Source organism: Tinamus guttatus, unplaced genomic scaffold (assembly GCF_059628265.1).
Source record: "Tinamus guttatus ecotype Peru unplaced genomic scaffold, ASM5962826v1 Tinamus_guttatus_pri_ptg000530l, whole genome shotgun sequence".
Classification (NCBI taxonomy): Eukaryota; Metazoa; Chordata; class Aves; order Tinamiformes; family Tinamidae; genus Tinamus; species Tinamus guttatus.
In genome coordinates, this window is record NW_028289064.1 from 3,069,944 (window position 1) to 3,089,394 (window position 19,451).

Genomic DNA, 19,451 nt, shown 5'->3' on the forward strand with positions numbered 1-19,451 from the left:
CAGATGCTTGTGCAGAAGTCTAGGGAGGAAAGAGAGGATGAGTTCACTGCTGGCGAATGGGTGATCTTTGCCAGTGGTGTAGATGTGATCCATAAGTTGCTGCACAATTTTTTAAAAAATGATCAACTTTATAGGGTCTAGAAACTATTCTCACTACGTAAGCATGTTGTATTTGGAACTTACTAGATACAGGTAAAATGAAGCTGTTTTAGAGTGCTGGAGGCATGGAACTGGAAAGAGGGTGGTTATAATCACTTTCTTCTAATTATTCAGACTTTTGTGTGTAGCAGTGCAATCGTTGAACGTAGTAATGTGCTGCAGTTTTGGGACGTTTTGAGGAGCAGTGCAGAGCTGGAGTGTATGGAAAGCTGCATCTCATCTAAACTGTGCGATTTTCTTATGCGTGGGGAAAAAAACGAGTTACTATAAGCTCGTCAGTGACTTGTCGATGTCCAAGAAGGTCTAAAACTTCTGCAGGCTTGTACTGCTTTTCAGAAAGTCCCTGGGACTTGTTTCTAACTTGCTTTACTCTTCATGTGCAGTCTCTTAGTTCCTCTTATGACTGGACGGAGCGTTTCTTTTTCTCGCCGCCCCCATCAAGTGAGCACCAAAAAGCGGTGAATACAAGTCTTGCTATGGGGAAAGATAAAATCTCCCATTCTCAGGTTGCTCCAGCAGCCTCTAGTAGAGCATGAATGTGGGATGCTGCGGGTTAGAAAACACCCTTCACTTCTGTTATTTCTTGCTGTCTAGGTTAAAGCTGAACCTGACCCTTTTCGCCACCCCTGATACAAAATCTGCTGCTTTAGTGCTGGTGACCACAAGTTTTCCTCTCCGCACTCCCCTAATGCGGGGGTGTTGTTGCGCTTGCTTGGCACCGGGGCTCGGGGTGTGCAGGAGTGCTGGGCAGGCTCACTAGCTGTGCGTGTGCAGGAGGAAGGGCGCGTGGAGCTGCCCAGGGCTCGGCAGGAGGCACCACGAACCCAGGATACCCGGGGTGCTCGGCCCCGTCGCGTGCCAGGGCGGCCGTTTTCCTGCTCTGCCTTCCGAGTGCGCAGCCCGAGTGCCGGTGCCAAGGCGGCCGCGTCATTTTACTCCGTTTTCTTCGACGCGAGAGCTGACGTAAATACTCTCTAACCCATGGGAAATATGCACCACAGAGCTGCGGTGTCCTCGCGCGCAGGGGAGGGCGATAGCGATCAGAGCGGAGACAGCGCCTAGGTAAAGGGCGCTGCTTCGGGGCCCCGTGTGCCACTCTGCTGCTTGTCCCTGAGATACAGAGGTTGCGCTTCGTTCTTTTTATTTCCTTTTTTTCTTTTATTTTTTAAATCTTTTTTTTTTCTCCTTTTTGCTAACTGTTGCCCTAAAGAGGTGTTTGCAGTGGATTATGAAAATGGGAAATGAGAGCTCTGTAAATAGAATGGGTTTTACTCATCTCTGCTAGAGGAGAAGAAGATTCTTCTTAGTTCCTTGCAAGACATCAGGCAGAAAGAATAAAACTCAGAAGCTTCCTATGGAAAACTTATTTTTCAGCACTACTTGGAAAACCAGATGATCGTGCAGCAGCTTGACTCGTTTGAGCTGTCTTTTTTTCTTCCTGCAAAAATCCCCTATTATCTCAGCATTGTGATTACTAGTTTTTCTTTCCATGAAGCCTGTGAAGCAAATGATCGTATGAGTAGAGACCAGTCCATCTGCTTGAGAGCCTCTGCCATTGCTTTACTTTGTTTTGCTTTTTTAATAGACTGCTACCGCATGCTGTGAAATTATCATCACTGCTAAATACGGCTGCAAGACACGTGACAACTTGAGGGACTATATTGAGGCATTTTTGATGTTTTTGTGTGATGTAACTGGAATAAATATAAGGTAAGCATTCATTGAAATTTTTCATGTTGAAAACTATTTGTGTAAGTATTTTAATGACTGTGCATATATGATTTTAACGTGAATACAAAAACTCTCCCTGGCTCATGTTAGGAACCTGGGATGGGTGGGAACTGCGTGGGACAAGAAATCCAGTTTGCTGTCATTAAAGTCCCCTTCAGTAAAATGCTCAAGATCTATCTTAAAAGTTATTGTTTGAAATAGTAAGGGCAGAACAAACTGGTGGAAACTGCTACAAAAGCTCATTGCTCTTATGATGCATCAGTTCCTGATCATCTTCTTAATTGGATGAAAATTTCAGCTGAAATCCAGTTCTGGACTATAATGATGCCCCAAAATGGGTGGTGTGTTTCCGCTGGTGACTTCCTCGTGCATGGTACAATGATACTAAGTGTTCTTTTTGCTGTTCTAATGCTCTTGCTCCATGAGTTTCTCCTCTTTGTGGACACATTAAGTTGCTGAAGGACATTTGGGGTTAAACTTCTATAAAACACTTTTCTCTCCCATCCATTTCAAAATGATGAATCCATCTTTAAAGTTGATTAGTTTGTAAGGATATGAAACGGGTGTGTGTGTGTGTGTATATATATATATATGTTTGTCCTATTCTATTGCTTTCTATAAAGTCTCACCTGAATGACAGATAATTCCTAATTTTTGCATAATCTAGCAAGATGTGCCTAGTTCATGCTTCCTTCTTATGCCAGCACCTCTAATGAAAATCCCTGATAAAGAAAACTTCAAGAGTGAATGATTGGAAATGTTCACAAAAGCTTTCAAACAAAATTCCTCTAATAAAGACTTTGTTTTTTTTCTATCTCCTCTTCACCCATGTTACTAATCATGCCTTTTTTTTTTCTCGTAATACAAGATACTCAGTTTAAATTTAACTATATAATGACAAGCTTTCATTCTTGCTTTGCTGAAACAACTTTAGACGAAGAGATTTCAGGTTTGTTTGTTTCTTTTTTTCAGGAGTGGTTTTGCAAAGTGGACAGTAATGGAGTATATGAGCACTGGTAGTGATAGCAAAGACGAAATTGAGTTGTTGCTAACTAATTTAAATATGTCTGAGGTGATAGACATCATGGAAAACCTTTATCCAGATGGGGACCTCGCAGTTTATGAAGACAGCATAATAACAATGTGTGAAGAGGCGAATCAAAATGAAGAACGTGCAGAATCTTTACTGTTTTGTGAAAGGGAAGTTTCGCTCATGTCATGTGTCAAATACGGGACTGTGGAAGACTTGCTTGCTTTTGCAAATCAGGTGTCTGACACTGCGAAACAACGTAAAGGATGTCGACAGCAAGAATCTGGAATCCTCTTGAATATGGTATGTCTCCTTTTAATTTTTTTAAAGTTATTTATTGTTAGTTGATACAAGTGGTTGATGAATCTAAATAAAGATCAGCCTTAGGAGACACAGTCAGAACATCACTCCCTGCAGGAACATGAGGCTGGAGGGCATCTCTGAGGCTGTCAATCTTGCCGCAGTAATCTCAGGGACTCATGGAAAAAAAGGTCTTTTGTTTAGAAGGATCCACAGTGCTTTTGCTTCTCAGTACTCCTGGAGATTAGAAGACACAGTCCAACATGGAAGGCATACTTGAGACACACAGTAGAAGAGAGGAAGGCACAGTTGTAACGTCATACAGGAAGGACTGGGGAGATTATAAGGGTTTTTCCAATGCCTTGTGTCCATCCAATAACAGTCTGTTACGCAAAACTCTCAAGTAAAAGGTTAGGATCTGTTTCAGTAGAATTGCTGAATTTGCTCATTCTCTCTGGACAAAATGTTGTAAAACGTGGTAATACAAAAATAAATGATGTATAGTATCGACTGTATGTCAAAATTACTCTCAAGATTGCTATATTATATAACATACATTGCAACCTACTAGCACAGTTATGTTGAGATTTTTTTTTTCCCCGAAATGTTTTGTGTTCTACAAGCATCCATAGAAATGAATGCCATTGTGCTACTGTTGAAAATCAGCTGCTTTGGAAACAAAACATCATGAAATGGAAGTTTGTGCTAAAACCTTTGTCCTGCAGTTTTAGTTTCTTAATATAGTCTAAATCTGTTATGTCAGAAATCTTCTATGGAATATGGTTTTTATATGAGCATTGGTTCCTTATTAGGCTTACTCTTTACTCAGATGTGAAATATCAGAGTGTTGTTTTATTCTGACTTGCAGGGAGTGTTGCAGCATTGCAAAACAGTCACTTTTTAAACTCTGTAATGCTGAAGTGACAATTACTAACATTAAATGCTTTCCATACTTGGGACAGACACTGTTCTACATACTCGTGGTTGTTTTGCTTGCATACTGCTTCTATGGATGCATACAACTGGTATGAACCAAGTGTTATTAGGTGCACGTGACCCATTGGGCAACTGAGGATTGGAGGCAGGGCATTACTTTTAAATGCATCCCAGCGAATGCACCAGCGCTGTAAATATCTATAGCATTTATTTGGGATCTAGTGTGTGTTTCTTATTGCCTGCTGACCCCTCTGACCTTGCTGCAGCTCACATCTGAAAGATGCTTGAACACACCAGCTGTATTTGGTTGAAACTAAGCTGGGAGATGCTCTGCAGCCACCAATGAGCATTTGCTTTCACAACACTAGGAGCTTTCAGGCTAGAAGCTAGTCCAAGGTAAACTCCTGAAATGTGAGCAGGATGACACTGGTGGCTCTTTTTCACTCCGCAGTCCGTGCAGATCTGTCCATATCATTTACCAAGCGGCTCAGCTGCTCTCAGCCCTTTGAGACACAGAGGCTTGCAGGAAAGATGCACGGGTTGTTACAGGGTTCACCTGGGCTCTGGTCATGAGATGGGAGGCTCTTGGCAAAATACTTTTACTACAATACAGCACCCCTCCCGGCTCTTAACAGTTTAGAGTTTCTGAGAATTAACTTTCTTATTTAGATACTAATCATAAATGATGCTTTTAGTTGTCAAATATTTTCCTAATTGAAAAACACGAAGGTGATTAAAGCACAGGGAGATTATGTGCATGATGTCTTAGAAAGAAACCTAAAAACAGCAATTAAACCTTCTAATATTAGGAAGGAGCTGAAGAGGTGAGACGGTGGGAAGACCTGGAGTTATAAAAATCCTTGATCTGTATTTACATATCTAGAAGTGAAGATTTTTGATCGAGTAGCAGTAAAGAGGTTAACAGTATTGGGGGTACTGGTAATACTGTATATCTCTGAAGTAATTAGAAACACAGTTGCAAGAAATGTTATTCTTGTGATTTTCTAAGATGTAAGTTATTAAACCTAAAGCAGTGGTAACATTGCAGAGCTTGGTTTCTCTCTGCAATGCACGGAGGGAAGGGGCTGTTTTAGAGCAAGAGCCTCACTCGGGTGCTTCGGGTCGTGTTCTGGAGGAGCCTGTTGACAATACGGAGACCCGAACTCCTCACACTGCCTGCCTAAGGCAGGCAGGGACTGTGACTGCTGCTCTTCTCCTGAGCTAAGCAGGGCAGCTGCTGAAATCCAAGCAGGCTTCTTTGGCTGGGCAGCAGACATCCTGGTACGAGATGGACAGCCTGTACCCCAGGAGTACATGCGATATTAGGAAATGCTGAAACTCTTGCTCACGTTGTGCACGATAGCCTGTGAGTAACAGGCATGTGGCATAACAAGTTAGCAGATTACAGGAAGAACAAACATGTGCAGGTAAACCTAATAACAAGAGGTGGGTAATTTCATTAACCCTGCTGCTGTTGTTGTTGTTTCAAGACAATTAATTGCAACTTACACTTGGCCAGCTAAGTCACTGGAGAGAAACGTGGATGCCTGTGCTCTGAATGGAAGCCACACCTCACATGCTGTTCCCATTTGCTGTTTCTAAATAAAGACCACTGAGCAGAGCACGTGCATCGGGCACATATATGAGTGATTTTTTTTTTTCACTATGTGTATCAAATTAGCACTGAAGTAGCTTTAACTTCAGTGTGTTCAGTGTTTTGTTTCTTTCTTTTTACTTTCTAGATTACACCCAAGAATGGGCGCTATCAAATTGACTCTGACGTGCTGCTTTTTCCATGGAAGCTGACTTACCGGAATATTGGCTCTGACTTTATTCCTCGGGGAGCTTTTGGGAAGGTGTATCTAGCCCAAGACAGAGAAACCAAAAAACGAATGGCATGCAAGCTGGTATGTGAGTTCAGTGCCTTTATCTCTGAGCAAACATTGTACAACACAGTGCACGCGGCGAGTTTGGAAACTTGTCAGCACTGAATTCTGTTGTTAGCTGGTTATCACCATTGCTTTATTGGCCAACCACGACCAGTAAAGGGAGGAAAAATGTGCTACAATGCTACAATTAATGCTTTTTTTTTTTAATTGTTAATTTGTTTTCATAGTTTGGATCGGAGACTTCCAAAGTTTCCGCACACTGACTGTAGCTGGAAGTGCCTGTAGTTGCTCAGGGGTAGCTCTGGGGGACAGTCCCTGCAGTACTTGCTGTGGGGGAACATTGGCCTGAAATCCTGTCCCCGCCGAAGCTGGTAATAAAACACTGTTGCTGCAGTTGGTTTTAGGATCTCATCCTCCAAAATTAAGTTTTAATAATTGTCATTCAAGTCCCTGAGAGCTCAGCTCACAGACAGGTCTCCTCCTGTCTTGGGCCCCAGCCGAGCAGAAGGCTGTGAGGTGCCTGGGGAGGATTGCTGAGCACCCCCCTCTTCTCTGCATTTTTTTCAGTCCTTTATTCTATGTGCCATATTTGAATTTAGGGCTAGCAAAAGCTCAGCCTTCGAACAGTGCTCAATATTGCAGCACATGGGAGCAAGTATTTGCTTTCATTCTGTACAAAACAGCTAGGGGGGCAGCTGTAGGTCCTTTTTCTCCTGCACCAGCATATCCACATGGATGTGGGCATATCCACAGATGCAGCCTGCTGCTCCTGCTTGTCATACCACAGAGTTAAAGCTTCCTCATGCTTCTAGGAATACCAACAGTATTTTTCATTAGTTATGGTATTAAACTCTTACCTGGTTCACAACCACAAGTCTGAGGAGAGGGAAGTAGGAAGCATGGTCAGTAACCTTTCTGCCTGCAAGCAGACACTGCCTGCTCTTGCTCTGTTTTCCACCAGCACTTTTTAAAGAAGCATTGCCGAGTGCTTCTTTAAAAGCAAACTTCATGTAGCCCATAAAGCAGTGTTGATCAGGAGTTAACTAAGGTTGCCAAAAGCCCTGAGCACAGTCTGCAGACTGTGCTGAGCATTTCTTTACTGCAAGTACTGTTCCACGTGCCAAATGTGTGTGTTGTTCTCGTGAAGCAGATGAGACACACAAAGCTCATTGGAAAAGCAGTGGGATTTTTATCTCCTTCACCAGGAAGTTTGCACAGAGCTTTTGCGTAACCACCAGATTTTGACGGGAATAGCAGTTGCTACATTGCTTTTTCTGGAAGACTGTACTTTTTCTTCGGGCAGGATTCCAAAACCTCTCCCAACTTTAAACAGGACGTATCTGAACTGGAAAGGAAGGACTAGTCACAAGATCAAAATTAAGCTTCGTATTTTAACACATGGATAGAGGTGCTTTGCTTCATTATCCCATTTTAGCATATAGTATAACTAGTATTAGTGCAAATAACCTGTCTTTGGAGTTGCTTTCATGTGGTTTTGTTTCAATGTCGTAGGTCCCAGTGGAGCAGTTCAAACCGTCAGATGTTGAAATACAGGCCTGTTTCCGTCATGAAAACATTGCTGAATTATACGGTGCTGTTCTGTGGGATGAAACTATCCATCTGTTTATGGAAGCTGGAGAGGGAGGATCTGTCATGGAAAAGCTGGAGAGCTGTGGGCCCATGAGAGAGTTTGAAATCATCTGGGTGACAAAGCATATCTTGAAAGGACTTGACTTTCTCCACTCCAAGAGGATTATCCACCACGATATCAAACGTACGTGTTTTATTCCCGGGGTGTCCCATCTTAGGCTGGAGCTGCAGGAGTGGTTCTGGTACTGCAGTAGCTGTCTCATGGAGAGGGAAGCATGGAGAAATGGGGAGCTGGTCAACAAACAACATGAGATTCTTGGGATAACAGTCTTTTACGCTTTCTATAAGTTCTGTTTGGAACTAATGTCACTTGGAAATCACAGCTCCTTTGTTTTCATGTCTCTTAGGATGATCTTGGGGAGTTTCCCAAGGTGGGTTCCCATGAGGGCTGCAGGGTCAGGGTCGGCGGGTGCTGCGGACGCTGCCCCGAGTACCCTGGGCTCTTAGTGGAGCCCCGAGCTCCTCCCTGCTCGCCTGCCATCGAGCATCCCCGCTCCCTTCCTGCCCGTGGCTTCTCCTCCTGAGGCTCCCTTCAGCTGACAGACAGGGATTTGAGGGATTTCAGCAAGAGAAGGATCTTCTTGAAACAGAGCAGGACTTTTGCTCTTATGGGCAGCTGAGACCTGTAGCTTATTTTAACAGTTCATCCAAGTGTTAAAATCATAAAGCTGTTTGGTGTGGGTAGGGGGAACCTGGCCCGAAGGGCATTGAAGTTTGCAGTAGCATATTCACTTGCTTAAGTGAGCTAGAATCAGCCTGGGGTATTTTCAAGCATGGCAAAAGCAAGAATTGCTGATTGTTGAGTTGCTTCAACAGAGCTGGCCCTGTCAGAGGTTTCAAGCTCCTTCTGTTTCCCAGACTGGAGCTAGAGCCAAGCACCATTTCAAATACACAGCAGGACCTGTTGCCTTTCCGACAGTGTTATCTTCTGTATCATCTTGCATATGGTGGCTAAAATTTGTAGTTCAAAGTTATGCCTAAAGTCACAAACTTATTTATATGATTTTATAGCACCTAGAGAACAAACTCATAACTAGGCAAGTACCTGAAAGATTATTTGGTGAAACAGGACAGCTGAAATCAAAGTCTGGTTTCCTTCCTCTATATGGTCATGGTGGCTTGCTTTTGCATGTTATGTTCTTGCTCACTTCTGGAAGAAAGTATTTTTCACAAATATATATGTGTTTTTTAAACGTAAAGGGCAAGTTTTCTGCATGGGTGCATACAACTAGACTGTAGGATGAAACTGAATGAAAATATTTAAATGGGAGATTTAAAAAAAAATCCCAAAGAAAAATTCATAAAAATTATAAATATCTGTCAAGACAAAAAATGATCCAACTCCACAGTCCGCTTTGGAAGGGAGTGTTTCATTTTTGTTGCATAACTAGGAGACTTTGTTTGTCCATGGCTTCCAGGACAGCAAACATCTGAATTTCTCAAGGCTTACATGGAGCATTATCTTTGCAAATCTTTGACTGGACAGAAGGCCTGTGAGCACAGAGTAGTGCTTAATGCAGAGATTTGTGAAGGAAAACAAACTAAGCCCCTAGATATTACTGGAACTCAGTGGGAGTTTGGAAGTCCCAGTCCTTATTACCTTCACAGCAGTATTCTGGCTTCGGCCTTTACACTGAGCCACAGCTGCTGATGTGTGCAAGAGCATGTGTGGATGCTGTGGAAAGGCTGGAGTTCTTATTTAGTTTTGTCTTTGTTTAAATTATCAATATAAAGAAGTCTCCTGGGTGACCGAGAATTACACTTGCTCATAGCAAGACCTGTGCAGCATCCTGGCAACCTTGGAGGCCGTGAGGGATCATTGTAGCCAGGAGCAGGGCTAGATGTGCTATGGGAAAGGGTCTACCAGTCTTCCATCTTCCTCTCCTGCTCTCAGCATTTTTTTTTTCAAACAGCCTCACCTTCTTTTTTGTTGTTGTTAATTAGGAAAATGAGCAAACAGTGGTTCTCCTTTTACACAAGCCTGTTTGATTTCTGAGGTATAATTTATATAGAATGACTGTGTTGGCTGTAGGGATGCGTTGTGCTGATCTTCTGTTTCAGACTAACAACTAAATGAAATAGTCATGTTGTAAAAAACAAACAAACAAAAAATCCCAGGAGACCAGAAGCTAAAATACTGTCATTTTTGCTTTTCTTTTAGCAAGCAACATTGTCTTTATGTCAACTAAGGCTGTTCTGGTGGATTTTGGCCTAAGCGTTCAAATGACTGAAGACATTTACTATCCCAAAGACCTTAGAGGAACAGAGGTAAGAAACTGGAGGGACTTTACTACAATTGCTGTGATGTTCAACCTCAAATTTGGAGCTAAAAGCTAGATGCTCAGGCAGAAGAGTTTTATAATAATTTATTTGAATGTTTGTTTTTAACTTTTTGATCACCTCAAGTTTTAATTTTCAACTTGCTGAATGGTGAATCGGGTGTTACATTCTGAACTGTACTAGCTTCCCAGCAGCCCCATGTATTAATGATCATTACATCTAGAGTCATGGAGGAACTGGGGATCCTCTCAAAGCAAAGGCAGGAGCAGCACTCTGGGGAGGGCAGTTTGCAGGGAAGCAGCTGTTAGCTGAAGTCTCTCCTGCCCAGAATTAGGGCTTTTTTGCTCTATCAAAGTTGTCTTCCAAGATGTCAGATTTGGGCTTGGATGAGCAATCCATTATAGTAGTTTGACTCCTCCTTTGAAACCATGGAAATTGCAAAGCTGTGGATGTTGTCCCTTAGCATTTCTAAGCTCTGTTTCCCATCTCTATGTGACCCTGCTGTCCTGTGGAGGTTGTGCACTGCACAGCTGGTGGTTGCCTGACATCACAGAGATGGAGGGGAGGGCTGTGGTGCAGAGTCCCACACGCTGCTGGGGCTGCTCTCCTGCAAAGAGTTTTCCAGGCTGGAGATGCAGCAATTAGTTTGGCTTGCTGCTGTGCTGCCTGTGCTTTCCTTTGCCACGGGAGGTTGGTTACAGGAAACATGTCAGTTGAAATGCTGCCACTTAACAATTTGATAGTGTTCCACAGTGGGGGCATGTGTTTGGAGGAGATACACTTATAACTGACAAGATAACATTCCTTGAAAGGGTAGGGTAATTTAAGGTTTCACAGAATGTCAGGCTTGTTCTTTGGTTTTAAAATTCTGAGGAAAATATTTCAGTGTTTGTTTTCACTGGCTTTCTAGTCAGAGGAGGAAAGAACTCAGACTGGTCACTGTGTTTGCTGTAGCACGCTGTCTGGCACTCGTGCTCTGGTTTTATGTGCTGTTAATGAGAATAAGCAAAATTATGGGAATGAGATGGAAGCCCTGGCAGGGAATTTCCCAAGGTTGGAGATGTGTGTAAATTTCCAGGAAAGAAAATTTTCCAGGTAGAGTGGACTAATAATGATCTATCCTTGACTTTTGGAGGGTAGGCCAAGGCCATGTTGGAGAGAGCAATTGCAAAACACGCTTGGTCGTCAGTTAGCAGGAGGAAAGTGCCTACAGTCATGTCCTCAGAAAGGGGGCAGCCCACAGAGCCCTGCAAGTGGGCACGGGGCTTTGCCTTCTCTGCAGGCAGGGATGGTGCAGAGAGGTAGTCAATTCTCAGTATTTGCACTCCTGTATTTTTACTGCAGCATCCCAGCTCAGAAGTCATGTTGCGGAGAGAGAACTGGGAAAGGAGATTTTCAGATGTTATTTGAAGACTTTTAGGAACATCATGCAGGCTACACTATAGGTGTGTCTGCTCAGAAGCAGAGCCTCATCCCATGCTTCCTTCTGGATGTCTTCCTCTCCACAGTGCCTGTGTCTGCCTTTTGGAGAGCCTAATCTAGCCTTGTTAGTCTTTGTAGCGCTGTCTTTCTCTCCTGATTTTCAAAGTGGGATATTGGCTGCCAGACCAAGGTCCTCTGAGCTTTGCATCCTGCCTTTGCAGCCCCAAGAAGCGGTGCCGCTGCGGTGGTGACCATCCCTGTTAGGGCCATATCGCTGCTGCTCAGAGTCGTGCCCATGAAATCCCTGGCTTGTCTTCTGTTTGATGCTGCCTGGGATGGGTTTCCATGAAGGAAATGACAGTAGGAGTTACATTTCTGCTATGCTTCCCTCCTTCCTTTGAGAGTTTGGGGTTTTCATTCACTCCTGTAGCAAGGAAGGGCTGAGCATGGTGAATCTACTTTGTGCTTATGAACGTGAACAGGTTGCAATGCTGCGTGATTGAAGGACAGTTGTTTTAGTTTGTGTAATATGAAAGAGCTGAAGAGCGTATGTACAATGCACACAGTGCAGAAATGATACTTGTGATGAAAGTGCTCTGCAGGAAATGGCTTTTCGAGGCATTTCCTACACTTTCTGTTACGCTTTTGTCGCTGATAAAATACATAAGCTTCCGTTACGAGTGTTGAAGGGGAAAAAGTTGCCCGCTGAGGTTAACCAAGTATTGAGGGCATGATTTTATTCCAAAAAGCTAAAGTAAGAAGAGCGCTAATTTTCCGCTGTGATTGTGTCTCCGGTCTGGCTGGTAGAAAAGGGCCAGCGGCAGCAGAAGGGGAAGGAAGATGCGTGTGTCGGCCTGGCTGCCTGTCGTGGCAGCAGCACAGCCCCGGCTGAGTCTGAACGCAGCCCAAGTCACAGCCTCAGCGCGTGGCTGATTTTCACTTCTCTTCCTGTGCAATCAAGGTGCATCTTGACTGTTTTCCCCAGTTTGACTGGAACTCCAGACACCTTCTTGTTTCATTGTTTTTCCTCAAAAAGGCAGCTCTTTTTTCTCTCTATAGTTAGTTTCACTGCAGTTGCGTTATGTACACTAATAACTTTTATAAAAGGCAGAAATTCCCTTCTTTGCACACATTGCAGGTGCGGCCAGACTGTCTGTATCTTAATTTTGAGGAAGCCAATGGATAGGAGTAACTAGCAGACGTAGCTTCTGCTGAACCTGCCTATTTGGAGTTCTAGCTGCAGATACGATGTGTGATTTACTGGGAAATAGTTCTTGGAATTCGCATGAGCCCTACAGCTGCTCTCAATCTGTAATGATAAGTATTCAGATTATGTGGTGATGATTTAGCTTCCGCCCTGGTCTCACTTATTGGCTTATAATATGATTCCTTGTGGCAGGACAACTTGATCTGATCGTAGTTCTGTGCGGATCCTCTCGAGACAAATCAGCCGAGGGAAAAGTAGAAGCCAGAAGCAAATAGGGTGGCTAACTCGGTGTGTTGTGGGCTGTGCCGAGGTCGTGTTGAAACCTCCTGTCCTTGGCAGGGGTTGCAGTGGTGCCGTCCACGCAGCTTCTGCCAGCAGCAGGGAGTGTCTCCTGCATCCCGTCCGTCTGGTTCCCTTCGGCCTAAGCGCGGAGCTGCCCGGGAATTGCCTTGAATGCCTCTTCCAGGACTTGGCAAATCTGACCTTCAGTGAAGTGTTTGGGTGGAAACCATAGCTTGGTTTAGACAATACTGGAATTTCTGGTCAAAAAAAACGATTGGAGGGGGACACTTGCCTTAAGAGCTATTTCGACCTAGTAGGATGGGAACACAGGAAGACTTTATAGAGACCTGGTTTTGGGTGTATGTCCTGCCTGAGACCTGCCTTGTGCCTTGTTAGCCCGTTTCCTGGGGTCGTGCCCAGATGTGCAGTTTATTGGATATCGGGAGGAGAGGGAGAGAGCAAGAAGGACAGATGGACGTTTCTCTGTCACTTCTTCTGCCGCGTAGCAGTGCGTGTAACGGAGACTTGTGCCGTGGGCTCCGACACCCTGAGCGAGTGACCAGCAGCGGAGACGTCCTCTGCCCTCAGGAGCCTCCATTCACTCACGCAGGAGGGAGCAGCTCCAGCGGGGCCCCACCACAAAGTAACCTGGCAATTCGGGCACCCCCTAGTGCTCCGGAGCCTGTGAGGGGCTGGGCTCAGGGAGGCCAGACCTGGGAAATCCGTCTGTCCTGGTGCCAGAGCAGAGAACCTCTGAGATGGCCATAAAGCACAGGGCAGAAAATCAACTCCCCGGCTGGGGTTGGTCCTCAGACTGCAGCCAGTGCTGAGATTTGCCCCTTCAGATGGGGAGTTCCTGCTCGCAAAAGGTGGTGACTGCTCTTTGCTTGCTGTATCCCCCTGTGGATTGATGTTTTTTCTTTTTCTTTTTTTTTTTTTTTTCTTTTCTGTCTGTTCTTTGCAGATTTACATGAGCCCTGAGGTCATTCTCTGCAGGGGCCATACGACAAAAGCTGACATCTACAGCATGGGAGCTACCATCATCCATATGCAAACCGGCATCCCGCCCTGGGTGAACAGATACCCTCGCTCCGCGTATCCCTCGTACCTCTACATTGTAAGTGTCCTTAGAAAAGCCAGGGCCCAGCTTGGATTTCCTGTTCTCCTGGGAAAGCTCCAGTCATATGTGCCATAGAGATTATATAATCTTTTTTTGCTTTGGAGGAAGGAGGGAAGAAGTGGGTTTTGGTCATTTAGGGGAAGACAGAGGCTGAGCTGGAGTCAGCTCTGTGGTTTGCATTACAGTTCACAGGCCCTGGTTTTCTTCAGGGACAGGGTTAGAACAGCGTGAAACCTGATTGTAAGAAGCTCATCTGCCCTCTGCACTTCTATTTTGCTTAGAAGTTACAGGTTAAAAACTGAAGCCAGGTAAATTTGTGTCCCTGCTTCATCCAGAGTGGTGCAGAAATCTGGTGAGTTACATTGCAGCAGGTTTTAGACGTGCCTGGACTTGTTCCAAGTTTTAAAATTTATGATAAAAATCTGATTTCAAAAGTGGATTTTGCCCAGTTATGTGTTGAGTTGTAATTGATCAACCCTGCTTAGAAAGATGGGGAATTTCCAGGCCAGGAACATGGCTATCCGTGGCTTCCTCTCCCATTGCTCCTGGAATAGTTGTTTCAGGGGGTTCGTTTTTATCCCAACAGATACACAAGCAAGCTCCCCCCTTGGAGGACATTGCTGAAGACTGCAGCGCTTCCATGCGGGAGCTGCTGGAAGCGGCGCTGGAGAGGAACCCCAATCACAGGCTGTCGGCCGCGGAGCTGCTCAAGCACGAGGCCCTGCACCCGCCGCCCGAGGAGCAGCCGCGCTGCCAGAGCCTGGACTCGGCGCTCTTCGAGAGGAAAAGGCTGCTCACGAGGAAGGAGCTGCAGCTGCCAGAAAACATTACAGGTGATGGTACCGGCCTTACCTGCTGGGCACTTCTAAAATTTTACTTCGTGTCAGAGTTCGACTCGGCTAAGTTCTTTAGAAACAAACTCAGCGCAAAAAGCTGCTGGAAAGGGACCAATAAAAATCTCGGTCTGATGAGATCAGACCCGGAGCTCATTAAATATTGTGCAACCCCCTGCGCTGACTTCAGCAGGACAAGAACTAGGCCTGAGTTCTGCAGCTAGAGGAGGATTGACTCACAAGGAGGGAAAAAAAGGCAGTTAGGCAGGGCAGTTCTTTATGAAATACAGATTGCTGTCCCAAAATTGCCTTCATTCTCCTCAGTACTAACACTGTTTTATCATTAACAGTGGTTTGCTTTTTAACAAAAACCAAAGCCCCAACCACCACTGTCACCAGCAACAAAACCATCACTTTTTGCCTCCCTAAAAGCAAACAAACAAACAAAATACATGATTGTAATGATTCTGAGTGTCAGCAGTAGAACACAAGCAATTTGTCTTGAAAGTCATTGTAAGATGAAACGCAGGTGCCTTGTGCATTTCTAAGTTATAAAACCTCAGTGTATCTTCAAATAATATCAAGCCTAAGGGAAACTTCATGCCAGCAAGCTGCTGACAAGCTTCAAAATCCTTTTCTCCTGCTTCTAGAATTTATTGGGAGTGTCCTGACAAAAAGCATCTGAAAATGGACCCCAGACAAGTAGTTTATTTGCCTGTGATAATTATTTGAAAAGATACCTATACAAAATCCTTGATGCTCTAGTGCATAGTAGTTGTTGCAGTTGCAATGAAACCACTTAACATTTAAACTGCTCTAAATGTCCTTGTCCATAATGACATTGCTCTTATGGTTTTTGCCTTCTTGCGTGCGCAGTCCTTTGACCAGCACAGGCCATCTGAATCAATTCTTTTGAAAATGAAAGAATATTTGGCTGTTAAACTGGAACTTGAACATAGGTGCCTGAGATTTCAGCACACTCATTATAAAAGTATTCAGGGGAGTTCTACAGTTGCAAAGGTTTCCTCAGAACTCTCATGCTGCTTGCATTCATTTACAAAGAAAAGATATTTGTGACCGGTAGTGTCAGATTTGTTCTGTAGTGTCACATCCAGCGACATAAAGGGGATATCTTTTGTCTAGATGAAAATTCCCCCATAATGAAGGGGAACTCTCTACTGGCAGAGAGCTAGAGGGGCTTTTTTCTTCTTCTTTTTCTTTTTTTTTCTCTTTTTTCTTGTACCAAACTCTCCTTTGGCACTGTGGCTCACTGAATGAGGCAGCTCTATCTAAGTGTCCAAGTGTCCCAGATGATGGAGAGGTGTTTTTTTTTGTTTGTTTGTTTGTTTTTTTAATATCAAATAGTCTTTGTTTTTTTCAGTAGAAAGCTGCAGTTGTTTTTTCTTGCCTGGAGTTATGACTTGATTTGGAAATCTTATGTTTTATGTTAGAGGTTCATGTTTTCCTTAAAAATGAAACTTTCCAAACCACAGTTAGATAAAAGCAAATAGGAAGCCAGTTATCCCCCCAAAGTCTGCAATTATTAAACCAAATAAATGTAGCTATTTGTACAATATCAACGTGCTGCTTCTCCTTCTTTTTTAGATTCCTCATTGTGTACAGGGAGCACAGATGAGTCGGACCTGCTAAAGAGGCAAAGATCCCTCTACATAGATCTTGGAGCTCTAGCTGGTTACTTCAATATTGTTAGGGGACCACCAGCATTGGACTAAGACTGACTTGGTAACGGTTTCTGTCTGCAGGTCAGAAATGGACCTCTACCTCTAAAAACTGATTTTTAAGACTTGATTTTCCAATTTGTACATAAATATATTGTCATTGTAGTCTGTAAAATGTGAATAGTGTTAAATGCACAGATGATTAAGCTAAACCCTTCGGGGCTCTGATAAGCTGAACCCAGGCAACGATGTCTGTGTGTCTGCTGGGATCAACAAGAAAGCAGAAAGAACGCTGCTGGGAATATCTTAATCTGGGGAATCTTCCTTTGCTGGGCTTGCACTTTTGTAAGAATTATAATATATGCTTGCAGCTATTGCCCTCAAAAAAAAAAAAAAAAGAAAAAAAAAAGAGCATGCGCTGTAAGATCTGGTCCATCTGAGCTATCCTTAGCGAAAAAAGTTCTTAGAAGTCTTTGACTTAACTCAGTCTATGGTCATTCTCAGAGTGAATCAAGACCTCCCTCAGGCTGAGCCAACTTGCTTCAGCTGACTCTACAGCCAGAGACATCTGGAGCCAAATGTACAGGTTACACGTGTTGTAGCTTTGCACCTTCCCTGGGCTGTCAGGGCTGAGTTGGGCCCTCTGCCCTCTTCTCCCTGGGCAGAGGGAATCCTTCGCTGGATGTTTTTTGCTTCAGGAGAAGCATGGCAAGATGGTCAACACAAAGCAGGGCAGCAACTCCAGCTGCCCTCAATGTTACAGCTACTTCAAGGATGATTTGGGTAGCATTCAAGGGTAGACCAAATGTTATTCCCTATTGGTAACAAGGGGCAGACTCCAGACTCTTGCTTTTTAATGCTTTAAAACTATACACATTTATAATAGTCATGAGTGCTATGGTTTGGAAAGCGTGTCCTTAGTGACAAGCTGTGTTTATGTTCCTATGGAAATGGAATTACGTTGTTCTCACCGTGCCTCATACATTTGAAACATGATGTTTTGGATGATAGTAAAACTATGTAAACTGCATAGTTCTGTACATCCCATGGGATGAGAACGTAAACTTTTATAAAACTCCCCGTGATGCTTAGGATGACTCTTTTTAAGCATTTGTATTAAAATAGCATACTGTGTATGTTGTACACTGAATCTTTTCTGAAGCATGGTTTCTTTTTCATATATCTGTTATTTAATACTGCTCTTGTCTAACAAATGATCTTAAACAGGTGATTTCCAGTTTGACACTGGTATGGTCAGATGAATAAATCTAGCTCAGTGCCTTGTGATGTGGTCAGTCCGTTCTTTAAAGCAGCGTGGGGCTGTGGCAGCCTCCCCTGTCACAGCCCAGGTGCATCGTGTGCATCAGTCCACATCCTGGGAGCTGGGCAAGGGGCAGTGCTGACAGGTCTTCAGACTTGGGTCTCGGGTGATGAGTGTTTCTGACAAAATCTCTGGATCAGAACACGACAGGGGTTCTGGGCTGCCTGAATGGTGGTGGCAGCTGAGGGTAACATGGAGCACTTCGGTCTTGCTGTAAAAAATCGTGGGAATGCCCCTCTGCTCCTGAATTTAGTACAAAGTCCTAGAAGAATAGCTGTTCTGAGGAAGGCGGTGTAGGGCAGACCTCTTATGTTCAAACTGTCTGCAGTGATCAAGATATTCAAGCATCAGATTTTCAGTGTAGATGTTTTAAAGCAAGATAACACAGTGGTTTGGATACTTGCCTTTGCCTTGGGAGACTTGGGTTTAATTTTCTGTTTTATTGCTTCTGGTTTTTGGTCTTTAATGAGATTCATGGGATCAGTAGGAAGTGCCTTTTTCCAGTGACTTTGGATGATGGTGGGGTTAAAAGTCTGTGTTCTCCAGCTCCCTTCTATAAAATTAAGAGGTTTATCACCAGTGGCTAGGTATTATGCAAATGCTTATCAGCTGCCTAAATACTACAGCAGTGAGATCAGTGTAGGCTGCTAGAGAGCTCTTTCTGCTACCTGAAAAATGTTAAGATTTTTCTCTTTTTTTTTCAGTCCCCTTTTCTCTTGCCCTGCCCAGTTAAATGATTCAGCACAGAAATCGGCAAATGGGGACGGTCTCACTATTTAATATTCTTTCATACTCTACAGCCTGTCCTGTTTTAACTCTGTGGAAATTATACCTGGCCAGATAATACTAAGTAATCAGAGCTTGCACACTGCTGGCTAGGGGTGATAAGGTTTAAATGAGCAAACCAATGGCTCTCTATAGGCAATTCCACAGTGTGAGTGGTACGAGGCTGCGTGAGAAACGCTGCTTCAAAGGTTTGGTGCACAATCAACAAATAGGTGTTCAGGCACAGTGAACAGCAGGCGTTAACACTGGTGTCAGAAACTTTCTCATAGCTGGGGACTGCTAGGTAGGCCAGCTGCAAGCAGTAGGGAAGCAGGGGTTTCTCCATGGATCAGTACTGCCTGGAGCGTGTCCCGTACTGGGTGCCTCTTGTGGCGTGTAGGGAACCTGGCTGTGTGGGGAAGGAAGTGGATCAAAAATAGCCTGTAAAGAGGAGGATTGTTCCTTAAGTTGGGTTGCCAGACTGCTGTGCACGTAGAGCAGTGGAGACGAGGGGAATGCCGGGAAGGGAAGGAAACAGGATGGTAGGAAAGCTCTGCCACCACAAGGCCCAGTGTGGGGGCTGGCTCTGGGATTTTGCAATGATTGGTCTCGCTGTTAATTTCTTTTGTTATATAGTTTTATTTTTGCTAATTGTAGAGAAAGGCAAAGTGGGAGGAGAAACCTCGTGTTTTTGAGACACGTGGAGGAGGGAAAGCAGTCAAAGCTCTTTTGCTCCCTATTTCTCATGGCCACTGCTTCTTTGTCCCCTCCAGCCCCCTGCTTTTCTTTTCCATGTTTCCTATAGGAATCTAGTGTCTTAAGTACTTCTAAAATCAGGATCTTTGTT

General features: G+C 44.1%; 1 protein-coding gene across 1 annotated transcript; it reads left to right on the forward strand.

The window, feature by feature from the left end:
* The first annotated feature begins 1,337 nt into the window (after window positions 1–1,337).
* MAP3K8 (mitogen-activated protein kinase kinase kinase 8) lies at window positions 1,338–16,697 on the forward strand. The gene is made up of 8 exons (XM_010217212.2): window positions 1,338–1,869; window positions 2,863–3,223; window positions 5,899–6,063; window positions 7,558–7,819; window positions 9,857–9,963; window positions 13,851–14,003; window positions 14,593–14,839; window positions 16,445–16,697. Exons 1-8 carry the CDS (start codon window positions 1,835–1,837, stop codon window positions 16,570–16,572), a joined length of 1,458 nt encoding a protein of 485 aa, XP_010215514.2. The 5' UTR covers window positions 1,338–1,834; the 3' UTR covers window positions 16,573–16,697.
* The last annotated feature ends 2,754 nt before the right edge of the window (window positions 16,698–19,451 follow it).